Below are 12,945 nucleotides of genomic sequence, written 5' to 3'. Positions count from 1 at the left end.
GATCGCTACTTCCAATAGGTGGCGCTGTGCTAGAGTTTGTCTCCTTTACTGGAGAGACAATTTGAATATTTCCCAGAGGGGCATTGCAGCTATAAGTCCCCTTACCTGGCAGCCAGACTGGCTTGCAAAGTCTCCTTAAGGAGAATAGTGTTCCCCCGTGGAATTTTAGGGGCATTGCAGCTATAAGTCCCCTTACCTGGCAGCCAGACTGGCTTGCAAAGTCTCCTTAAGGAGAATAGTGTTCCCCCGTGGTCCCCACATAGCTTTCTCATGAGCCAGATCAGACACCCCCATACTTTGCACTGACGAGGGGCAAGCACCCCGAAACACCGTGTCTGCAAATTGGGATTCTGATCTGGCTTATATATCCTGAGTCATATTGCAAAGGATTGTCAAAAATCCACTTGTGACTTTTAGGATCGCTACTTCCAATAGGTGGCGCTGTGCTAGAGTTTGTCTCCTTTACTGGAGAGACAATTTGAATATTTCCCAGAGGGGCATTGCAGCTATAAGTCCCCTTACCTGGCAGCCAGACTGGCTTGCAAAGTCTCCTTAAGGAGAATAGTGTTCCCCCGTGGAATTTTAGGGGCATTGCAGCTATAAGTCCCCTTACCTGGCAGCCAGACTGGCTTGCAAAGTCTCCTTAAGGAGAATAGTGTTCCCCCGTGGTCCCCACATAGCTTTCTCATGAGCCAGATCAGACACCCCCATACTTTGCACTGACGAGGGGCAAGCACCCCGAAACACCGTGTCTGCAAATTGGGATTCTGATCTGGCTTATATATCCTGAGTCATATTGCAAAGGATTGTCAAAAATCCACTTGTGACTTTTAGGATCGCTACTTCCAATAGGTGGCGCTGTGCTAGAGTTTGTCTCCTTTACTGGAGAGACAATTTGAATATTTCCCAGAGGGGCATTGCAGCTATAAGTCCCCTTACCTGGCAGCCAGACTGGCTTGCAAAGTCTCCTTAAGGAGAATAGTGTTCCCCCGTGGAATTTTAGGGGCATTGCAGCTATAAGTCCCCTTACCTGGCAGCCAGACTGGCTTGCAAAGTCTCCTTAAGGAGAATAGTGTTCCCCCGTGGTCCCCACATAGCTTTCTCATGAGCCAGATCAGACACCCCCATACTTTGCACTGACGAGGGGCAAGCACCCCGAAACACCGTGTCTGCAAATTGGGATTCTGATCTGGCTTATATATCCTGAGTCATATTGCAAAGGATTGTCAAAAATCCACTTGTGACTTTTAGGATCGCTACTTCCAATAGGTGGCGCTGTGCTAGAGTTTGTCTCCTTTACTGGAGAGACAATTTGAATATTTCCCAGAGGGGCATTGCAGCTATAAGTCCCCTTACCTGGCAGCCAGACTGGCTTGCAAAGTCTCCTTAAGGAGAATAGTGTTCCCCCGTGGAATTTTAGGGGCATTGCAGCTATAAGTCCCCTTACCTGGCAGCCAGACTGGCTTGCAAAGTCTCCTTAAGGAGAATAGTGTTCCCCCGTGGTCCCCACATAGCTTTCTCATGAGCCAGATCAGACACCCCCATACTTTGCACTGACGAGGGGCAAGCACCCCGAAACACCGTGTCTGCAAATTGGGATTCTGATCTGGCTTATATATCCTGAGTCATATTGCAAAGGATTGTCAAAAATCCACTTGTGACTTTTAGGATCGCTACTTCCAATAGGTGGCGCTGTGCTAGAGTTTGTCTCCTTTACTGGAGAGACAATTTGAATATTTCCCAGAGGGGCATTGCAGCTATAAGTCCCCTTACCTGGCAGCCAGACTGGCTTGCAAAGTCTCCTTAAGGAGAATAGTGTTCCCCCGTGGAATTTTAGGGGCATTGCAGCTATAAGTCCCCTTACCTGGCAGCCAGACTGGCTTGCAAAGTCTCCTTAAGGAGAATAGTGTTCCCCCGTGGTCCCCACATAGCTTTCTCATGAGCCAGATCAGACACCCCCATACTTTGCACTGACGAGGGGCAAGCACCCCGAAACACCGTGTCTGCAAATTGGGATTCTGATCTGGCTTATATATCCTGAGTCATATTGCAAAGGATTGTCAAAAATCCACTTGTGACTTTTAGGATCGCTACTTCCAATAGGTGGCGCTGTGCTAGAGTTTGTCTCCTTTACTGGAGAGACAATTTGAATATTTCCCAGAGGGGCATTGCAGCTATAAGTCCCCTTACCTGGCAGCCAGACTGGCTTGCAAAGTCTCCTTAAGGAGAATAGTGTTCCCCCGTGGAATTTTAGGGGCATTGCAGCTATAAGTCCCCTTACCTGGCAGCCAGACTGGCTTGCAAAGTCTCCTTAAGGAGAATAGTGTTCCCCCGTGGTCCCCACATAGCTTTCTCATGAGCCAGATCAGACACCCCCATACTTTGCACTGACGAGGGGCAAGCACCCCGAAACACCGTGTCTGCAAATTGGGATTCTGATCTGGCTTATATATCCTGAGTCATATTGCAAAGGATTGTCAAAAATCCACTTGTGACTTTTAGGATCGCTACTTCCAATAGGTGGCGCTATGCTAGAGTTTGTCTCCTTTACTGGAGAGACAATTTGAATATTTCCCAGAGGGGCATTGCAGCTATAAGTCCCCTTACCTGGCAGCCAGACTGGCTTGCAAAGTCTCCTTAAGGAGAATAGTGTTCCCCCGTGGAATTTTAGGGGCATTGCAGCTATAAGTCCCCTTACCTGGCAGCCAGACTGGCTTGCAAAGTCTCCTTAAGGAGAATAGTGTTCCCCCGTGGTCCCCACATAGCTTTCTCATGAGCCAGATCAGACACCCCCATACTTTGCACTGACGAGGGGCAAGCACCCCGAAACACCGTGTCTGCAAATTGGGATTCTGATCTGGCTTATATATCCTGAGTCATATTGCAAAGGATTGTCAAAAATCCACTTGTGACTTTTAGGATCGCTACTTCCAATAGGTGGCGCTGTGCTAGAGTTTGTCTCCTTTACTGGAGAGACAATTTGAATATTTCCCAGAGGGGCATTGCAGCTATAAGTCCCCTTACCTGGCAGCCAGACTGGCTTGCAAAGTCTCCTTAAGGAGAATAGTGTTCCCCCGTGGAATTTTAGGGGCATTGCAGCTATAAGTCCCCTTACCTGGCAGCCAGACTGGCTTGCAAAGTCTCCTTAAGGAGAATAGTGTTCCCCCGTGGTCCCCACATAGCTTTCTCATGAGCCAGATCAGACACCCCCATACTTTGCACTGACGAGGGGCAAGCACCCCGAAACACCGTGTCTGCAAATTGGGATTCTGATCTGGCTTATATATCCTGAGTCATATTGCAAAGGATTGTCAAAAATCCACTTGTGACTTTTAGGATCGCTACTTCCAATAGGTGGCGCTGTGCTAGAGTTTGTCTCCTTTACTGGAGAGACAATTTGAATATTTCCCAGAGGGGCATTGCAGCTATAAGTCCCCTTACCTGGCAGCCAGACTGGCTTGCAAAGTCTCCTTAAGGAGAATAGTGTTCCCCCGTGGAATTTTAGGGGCATTGCAGCTATAAGTCCCCTTACCTGGCAGCCAGACTGGCTTGCAAAGTCTCCTTAAGGAGAATAGTGTTCCCCCGTGGTCCCCACATAGCTTTCTCATGAGCCAGATCAGACACCCCCATACTTTGCACTGACGAGGGGCAAGCACCCCGAAACACCGTGTCTGCAAATTGGGATTCTGATCTGGCTTATATATCCTGAGTCATATTGCAAAGGATTGTCAAAAATCCACTTGTGACTTTTAGGATCGCTACTTCCAATAGGTGGCGCTGTGCTAGAGTTTGTCTCCTTTACTGGAGAGACAATTTGAATATTTCCCAGAGGGGCATTGCAGCTATAAGTCCCCTTACCTGGCAGCCAGACTGGCTTGCAAAGTCTCCTTAAGGAGAATAGTGTTCCCCCGTGGAATTTTAGGGGCATTGCAGCTATAAGTCCCCTTACCTGGCAGCCAGACTGGCTTGCAAAGTCTCCTTAAGGAGAATAGTGTTCCCCCGTGGGAACTAGACCATAAGGTGAGACCAGTTATGAACCAGCTGATGAAGGTTCTGTGGAAAGAAAGAAGTAACGCAGCACAGTCAGCAAGCACAGAGCACAGCAGAAAGGGCCTGAATCCTAGCAACATTCTATTGGAATGAGCATGTTGCCCAGGCACCACCCATATGGTAGAACTGCCTTGTAAGCAGGAAGCAATCCTGCAATCAAAAACAGTATGACAACAAACGGGTGTACTGTTCATTTAAATTATAGCTGAGTGCGGCGCGTGCCACCTACGTTTGCTCCCAGAAGACCTGCTGAGGAAACTAAGGTTCCGCAAGAAGGAGGCAGGGGAACGCTCAGTTCGGCGGACAGGGTGAGTGACACACTGCACTGCAGAGCCAGAGGCAGGAATGGAGGTGCGGGGAGAACGTCAATCTCCCTGCTCAGGGGAGACTAACCCCGCAACCGAGAGCATGACAACAATTAGGCAGCCGATTTCCTGAGCCACGAGTGTCTCTCTATGGGAGAATGGTTGCTGCACCCGTCAGTCTACAACTAGATTTGCCAACAATGGGGGGACTTCTGATGTTGACCTGATGGCTTCCAGAATGAACAACAAGGTTCCACGGTTCATATCCAGAGCTTGCGATCCCCTCACTGTCTGCTCAGATTCCCTGGAAATTTCATGACCCCACTTCAACCCGCCGTATCCCTTCCCATCCTCCACCCATTTCCCTCACCCCCCCACCCCCTCCAGTTTCCGTGATAAAAAAAAAAAGCAGGAGGAGTCCCAGTCATTCTGATATACAGAGCTCATCAACCTCCTTGCAGTTGTTCTGTAGATTGGACAGGCCTCCTTCAACAGGGTCACAATTTTCACCAGAATTCTCAAGATCTCAATGTAATGGCATAGCTGTTGAGACCGCAGTTCTAGAAGACTGGTTTTGTTTTGTTTTTTTCCCCCTCTAAAGTTATTTTAGACGATGGTAAAGGCGAGAGCCTTCCTCCTCTCGTATCTACCATCATAACTGTAAGGTCTTCCTTCGCTGTGTGAAATAGATCACTTTGCCCCAATGTTTGTTTTTTTTCTTTTTTCCCTGCACCCCTAGCTTTTCTTCAATCACGTCTGAACACCAGGTTGTCCCTCAGCTTGCTTAAGGGCCAGGTCTCCACTCTCTTAATCCTTTTTCAAAAGAATCTGACTTCCCGTTCCCAGATCCGTACATTCTTGCCAGGCGTGGCCCATTCATTGCCTCCCTTTCAACCTCTGATGGATCCCTGGAAGCTCTATTTGATGTTGGACGCTCTTCAGAGTGTTCCTTTCAAACCCATTCGGGACATTTACTTGTCCTTGCTATCTTGGAAGGTTGCATTTCTTGTGTCCATTACCTCCATCCAGCGAGTGTCGTAGTTGGCCACTTTTAGGCAGCCGTTTCCCCTTTCTGGTTCTTCACCAGGATAAGGTAGTCTTGCGCCCTGTTCACTCTTTCCTTCCCAAGGTTGTTCTCCTCTTGTTCTATGCTTCTCGTCCCTTGAAGTAGTCTATGAGCAAGTTGGACCTGGTGGGGGCAGTGTGCCTCTACCTGCCCAGAACGGACCCCTTTCGGCAATCCTTCTTTATTCATTATTTCTGAGGGTTATCGCCGAGGATTGGCCGCCTCTAAGGAAACCTTCAGCCATTGAATACAGTCTGGCATCCTCAAGTAAAGGAGTGACCACCCCCAGCTGTGGTTATGGCTCACTGTGTTCGTGCAGTGCGAGCCTCCTGGGCCTTTGATATCAGGCTTCTGCTTTACAACTCTGCAAAGCTATGGGGTCCTCTGCATAATTTTTCCAAATTCTACGAAGTACACACCTATTCCTCATTTGATGCCAGCTTAGGGAGAAAGGTTTTACGAGTGGCAGTGGTCTAGAATCTGACGAGAGGTTATACGTTCTTCCATTTTCTTATTCCTTCCACTTTGGTATTACCACCCATGGGGACTGCTTTTGGACATTCCATGGTTATCTGTCACACTAAGAAATGATGGAGAAAAGCAGATTTTTGGGTACTTTCCTTAAATCTTTCTCGGAGCCTTTCATTGGGGGACACAACACTCCTACTGATTTCTCACTAACTGATTAGCTGCATGCTAATTGGTGGGTGTAACCTGTTTGAAGAGGTGGTTTGGGGTGTTTTTTGTGTGGTGTGGTTTGGTTTTTGTTTTTGTTTTGCTTAGTGGCAACACCCATGGTTGTCTGTCTCCCAAGACAGAGATTTTACGTTGAGTATCCAGAATCTTCCTTTAAAGCACCACTCCAGTGGTGTAAAACAAAAAAAAACAGAGTTGGGGTTGCACTTTAGAGATCCTATAGCCGGTTCTGATTCGTAAGAGGTCTAATTACATGTAGGAAAGTTCCTGTTTCCCCACCTCATGTCACCGATACCTTTTTAAATGGAGATGGTTGACAGGTTGAGGTTTTGTTCAAATCTACACCATATTAAGTCTTTCAGAGTTTTTCACCAGTTCAATAAAATAATAAAACAAAGTGTGTGTGTGTGTGTGTGTGTGTGTGTTGCAGCATTTTTCCAGAAAACACTCTGCTTTTTGATTTAGAAAATTGTTCAACAAATACTCGACGTGTCCACATATCCTCATACTTTGGAATCTCAGTGGATAAGTGATAACTTGCTAAGATGGGAATAACTTTAGCTAATGTTCTTTTTATATCCACTTCTCTTAAAGTGGAGTTAAATTAGTGTCGTTCTTTATGGTACATGACCACTTTGTGTTAATGTAGAATGTTACCTTGTAGGTAAAAGAGAGAGAACTGATGGAGCTGAATAAGAGTGTGAACGAAACCCATTCAAAGATGGATGTTGCACAGTCGGAGCTGGACATTTATTTGAGTCGTCATAAGACAGCATTGTCCCAGCTTAACATGGCTAAGGAGGCATTAAACACTGCTTCAACCACACTGAAAGAGAGAAAAACTGTAATCAAAGATTTGGAGACAAAGTTGCCCAAATCAGAGGAAGAGCTTAAAAAGGTATACTTCTCAACAACAAACCTGCTGGGGAAGTTCTTAGAATTTAAATTTGTCGCCATGTGTGATTTTTTTTTTTTTTTTTCCCTTACAAAACATCATTTTAATTTTTCTTTGTCACGTGATTACAATTTTGTATTTGCATTCTGACACAATCGTGCAAACCATAAATATTTCTGAGCCTAAAAGGACCTATGGAATCCTTTTTGTGCCTAAAGTATAAAGTTATGACAAATAGTACAAGTAGTGATCGGAAACTTTTTTTTTTAATTATTTTATTAAATGCATCTTTTTTTTCCAATGTCTTATTGCTTTTATTTTTCTTTTTTTTTTTTTTTCTTTCATTCTTTCTCACACGCGCTTTCATTCAGATGTTTGTTTTCAGTCTATATAGTGAAACTTGAATCTTTGTCATTAATGTCTACTTACAGAAACAGAGTGAGCTGGAATCACTTGTACAAGAAGAATTGTCTGTAAAGAATGAAGTAAGAATCATACGTCAAAAAGTTGAAGAAGCAAGAAGTTCTTTGTCTGCAAATCGTAGTAGAGGAAAAGTCCTTGATGCTCTGATTCAGCAGAAGAAATTGGGAAAAATTTCTGGCATCTATGGAAGATTGGTATGTTTGTGGTGCTTTATATGTTAAGGATAAATGTGTAACTTTAGGAAGAAAATCCTTTTAAATGGATAATAGTAATCTCATGCAGCCGAATGACATGCAGGCATTTCAGACAGTCGATGTTCCCTGTGGCCAGTGTTCACATGCAATACACAATCTTTAAAGAGAACCTGTCAACAATATTCAGCACTATAAAGTAAATACATGGTCATAATGACGCTGTGATGTTGAGTAAATGGATACCTCCAGTGAATAAATCCGATCTTTGGTGGCTGAATAATCTTCCTCTAAAGTTTTCATGACGTCATCTGTGCATCGGGGTGGGATTCTGGTGATAGGGTCTTCTTTTTCTCTGCCCTGCCACCTGCCTGCCTCTATTTATTCTACAGCAGGGGTCTCAAACACGCGGGCCGCATGCGGCCCCTTAGGCGGCTTCGTAGGGCCCCCATGCCCCTGTTCATGATCGCGGCAGGGGCCGCAGCCGCTGTCTGCGCTTTATGTCAGATGAATGTTTTGTTGGCGCTGCGCTCTCGCACCGGCAATACAATCATCTGACATAAATCGCTGAGGGGCTGCGGCCCCTTTCGTGATAGTTACCGGGGGGGCCGCACGAAGTAGAGGTGAGGCAGCGGAGGGAACGCGGGACAGGTAAGAAGAATGGTGGTTTTATTTTGTGTGTGTATGTGAAGGACGGCTTAACCCCTTAGTGACCTATGACGTACTGGATACGTCATGGCTCCCTGGTACTTAAGGACCCATGACATACCCAGTACATCATGGCGAAATCGTGGCCCCGGTGGCTGCGATCGCTTTGCAAGTACCTTAGATTCGGGGAGGAGATGACCTCTGCCTGACCTCAGGAGGGGTGGAGTCTCCTCCCCGGACCAACGGAGGCTGTGATTGGCTGAGCGGCGTTCGTCAGCCAGTCACAGCCACTGTAATGTTTCAGCCATTGAAAATGGCTCAAACATTGAAATCCAGCTAAGATCAGTGCAGCTATAGCACCAATCATTGGCTAGAGCTGGGTGACGTGTTTCACCCGCCCCCAGCTCTGATTGGAGAGACCAGCCTTGTGACCGATCTCTCCAATCAGTGTTTATCTGTGGCCAGAGACTGCTCCCTCACCTTCACTCCAGTGTCTGTGGAAGCGGAGGAGAGTGATCGGTAAGTTACAGCCACTGCCCCCTTTCAGCCGCCGCTGCCCCCCACCCCATTACTACAGGATGAGGACAAAGTGCGCACATTACTATGGGATGGGGATAAGGCTTGGGGTCATTACTATAGAATTGGGACATTATTATAGGATGGGGACATTACAAGGATGGGCACAATACTATTGGATGGGGACATTATTACTATAGAATGGGGACAAGGCTGTGGACATTACTATTGGATGGTGACAAGGTGGGCACATTACTATAGGATGGGGACATTGCTACAGGATAGGGACATTACTACAAGGGGACAAGGATGGGAAGCATTACTATAGAATAGGGATAAGGATGGGGACATTACTATAGGATGGGAAAAAGGTGGGCACATTACTTTAGGATGGGGATATTACTATAGGATTGGACAGTACTATAGGATGGGGACATTGCTACAAGAGGACAAGGATGGGAAACATTAGTATAAGATGGGGGACAAGGATGGACACATTACTATAGATTGGGGACATTACTCTAGGATGCGGACCAGGATGAACACATTAGTACAGGATGGCCACATTACGATAAGATGGGGAGAAGGCTCGGGACATTACTATAGGATGGGGACAAGGATGAGGCACATTACTACAAGATGGGGAACATTACTTTAGGATGGGTACAAGGATGAGCACATTACTGTAGGATGGGGACAAGGATGGCGTGCATTACTACAAGGGGACAAGGATGGGCACGTTACAACAAGATGGCGAACATTACTAAAATATGTTGGTCAAAATTTCTATAGTGTTAATTGTGAGACTTAAGGGGACTTTACATGCTGCGACATTGCTAGTGATGTCGCGTGCGATAGCACCCGCCCCCGTCGTAACAATATGTGGTGATCGCTGCCGTAGCGAACATTATCGCTACGGCTCTGTCACATGCACATCCCTTGTCAGCAATGTCGCTGTGACCGCCGAACAATCCCTCCCTCAAGGGGGAGGTGCGTTCGGCGTCATAGCGGCGTCACTAAGCGGCCACCCAATAGAAGCAGAGGGGCGGAGATGAGCGGGACGTAACATCCCGCCCACCTCCTTCCTTCCGCATTGCCGGTGAACGCAGGTAAGGAGATGTTTGTCACACATAGCGATGTGTGGTGCCGCAGGAGCGACGGAAAACATCGTACCTGCAGCAGCAACGATATTAAGGAAAGGAGCGACGTGGCAACAATCACCGTTTTGAACGATTTTATATATATTTTTCGATGTCTCTACCAGCGCCGGATGTGCGTCACCAACGACGTGACCCCGACGATATATCGTTTTATTTATATATATATATATATATATATATATATATATATATATATATATATATATATATATATATATATATATATATATATATATATATATATATATATATATATATATATATATATATATATATATATATATATATATATATATATATATATATATATATATATATATATATATATGTGTGTGTATGTATATATATGTATGTATGTATGTGTATATATATATATATAATGTATGTATATATGTATGTATATGTGCACTTTTGCTATAATAAACAAGTGAAAAAATGTTCAGAATCAGTGATCCAAAGGTGTGTAAAAAAAAAAATATGGTACCAATAAAAATGTCACTTTGTCCTGCAAAGAATGCGGCACCCCCAAATTATTTTTTTCCTTTATGCGGCCTATACACCCAGCCGCGTTTGAGACCCCTGCGCAGTTCGATTCATCCCGACTTTCTGCAGGTCTTCTGCTGGTCTGGGCCGAATGCAGGCCAGACCAAAATTTCAGCTCAATGACCTCTTCATTAAGCTGAAATCTCAATCTGTGCATGTGCCGCATTGGCACCATTTTATTAAAGACCTGCAGACTGTCCACAGAATCTTGCTGCGCACCACATTCATGGCGGTGGCGTGGAATTTCAAAAAGGAGGCAGGTCACTGAATAATCAGTGAACATGTAAAAGAAACAGGAGCCAGGCGGAGGGGCAGAGAAAAGGACCCTACCCCCCACAAGTCGAGCCCCTTGCACAGAGGACTTAAGCATCAGTGATCAAGCGTCTTCTGTGCTTGATTAACAAATGCAGTTACTTGAGCTAAATGTTCGAGTCCCTGTTCTGTTGCTTGCCCTGATACAGCCACCAGTCTCAATTATCCAACGGCAACAGACATCGCCCGACTACCTCCATTCTGTCTTCCAAGCCACCACCGTCATCTGCATGCAGCTGACATTTCCAGGAAACTTCTGTTCTATGTGTACCATCAAGGATTCACCCCTCCCCTGCCAAAGTAACTGTGCGATTAATTAAGCTTGAATCCCTGCCCGGAAAATAAATAAAAATATGTCTCTCTCCGTTCAAGTCACCCATTGACTCCTAATTGTACTAGAGTCAAGCATTTCCGAGAGTCAGACATGCTCAATTCGAGTACCGAGCACTTTGGTGCTCGCTCATCACTTGTCACCATGAAAACGTGAGCAAGATTATTCAGCAACCAAAGATGAGATTTCTTCACTGCAAGTATCTGTCAGCGGCACAGCGCCATTATGGCCATGTATTTACTTTATAGTGCTGGATCCTGCTGACCGGTTCTCTTTCAATTGTCAACTCTCTTGATGACTATATTGGACAGTTAGTATGTAGGTACATACCCTCAACTAGTAGTACTGAATTGCCAATTTAGGCCGGGTACACATATCCGGCTTTTCGCTTGTTTGACGGATGCGGCGCACTCCAGTACAGTATGATACATTACAGTGGCAGCGCCGCAACGTCCGGGTCACATGCTCCGGTCACATGACAGCAAGTGACCGGCGCTTGCTGCGCTGCCAGTGTACTGCATACACTGTACTAGCGTGCGCCGCATCCGTCAAAGATATGTGTACCCGACCTTAGAGAGGAGCTGCACAATTGCTATAAGACTAGATGCCCCAGAGTTTGTCTAGAATTACAAGCATTTACAAAAGCTGCCGTGTTAGTATTTTAAGTAGGACCCTGCAAATCTTGTTTCCTAATTCATAGAGCTTCTCTTTTGTGATGTTCTTTCATATTTTTTGGTGGACCTGATCCAAATATACAAGACACTGCCTATACATATGACATTTGTCATTGATTTCTTTATCCTTGATATGACATTTATTTTCACCCACTTCAAACTGCTTAAAGCGCACCAATCACCAGGATTTTTGTATATAACCAAAAGCCAGTGCTATACTGGCACTATCATGCTGATTCTTTTCATACCTTTCGTTGTCAGCTAGGATGTATAGGTTTTGAAACACAAGCAAAGTTTGTAAAATCAACTTTTTGAATGACAGCAGCTGATAGCTGGGGTGGTTATTCATAGTTATCCCATCCCCCTGTTTATGCTAATTCTATTATAGAATCGATTTACTTTGTAATTAAAAGGACCTGTGCTGATGTCATACCCATGTGACTAGAAGGGGCGGGCCTCAGCCAACAGAAAAATGTTAGTTCCTGCTATCAGCTATGTTGACTGAGGCCCCACCCCTTCTGGTCACATGGTTGACATCAGCACAGGTCCTTTTAGTTACAAAGTAAATCGATTCTATAATAGAATTAGCATATATAACAAAGGGATGGGATAACTATGAATACACACCCCAGCTATCAGCTGCTGTCATTCAAAAAGCTGGTGATTTTACAAACTCTACTTGCTTGTGTTTAAAAACCTATACATCCTAGCTGACAATGAAAGGTATGTATAGAATCCGCATGATTGCACCAGTATAGCTCTGGCTTTACGTTACAATGGAAAATCCTGGTGATTGGTGTTTAAGTTATCATAGGCTTATCTGCTTAAAATATTAATAAAAATGTAGTTCAATTTTTTTTTTTATTTTTTTTTTGGGTGAAGCTCTTGTTACACTAACTTACAAAGGGCCTGATGTTTGAGGGGGGGTTAACTAATTCTTAATAATTTTCCATTAGGGTGACCTTGGAGCAATTGATGAAAGATATGATGTTGCCATTTCGTCCTCATGTGGAGCCCTTGATCATATTGTCGTGGATACCATTGATACAGCACAAGAGTGTGTTAATTTCCTAAAGAGACAAAATGTTGGCGTAGCAACATTCATTGGCTTAGACAAGGTAGCGTTGACGACTCC

At 45.1% G+C, this 12,945-nt stretch overlaps 1 protein-coding gene across 2 annotated transcripts in view; it reads left to right on the top strand.

Moving 5' to 3' along the window:
• SMC4 (structural maintenance of chromosomes 4) overlaps positions 1-12,945 on the top strand; it is a 243,572-nt gene that overhangs the window by 130,464 nt on the left and 100,163 nt on the right. For both annotated transcript variants that reach the window (XM_075340669.1, XM_075340670.1), the window contains exons 11-13: positions 6,782-7,015; positions 7,444-7,629; positions 12,767-12,928. In XM_075340669.1, coding sequence (XP_075196784.1) covers positions 6,782-7,015; positions 7,444-7,629; positions 12,767-12,928 — 582 coding nt within the window. The remainder of the gene's footprint in view (positions 1-6,781; positions 7,016-7,443; positions 7,630-12,766; positions 12,929-12,945) is intronic.

The sequence above is a fragment of the Anomaloglossus baeobatrachus genome, chromosome 3 (assembly GCF_048569485.1).
Source record: "Anomaloglossus baeobatrachus isolate aAnoBae1 chromosome 3, aAnoBae1.hap1, whole genome shotgun sequence".
NCBI lineage: Eukaryota > Metazoa > Chordata > Amphibia > Anura > Aromobatidae > Anomaloglossus > Anomaloglossus baeobatrachus.
This window is presented reverse-complemented; position numbering and strand designations above follow the sequence as displayed.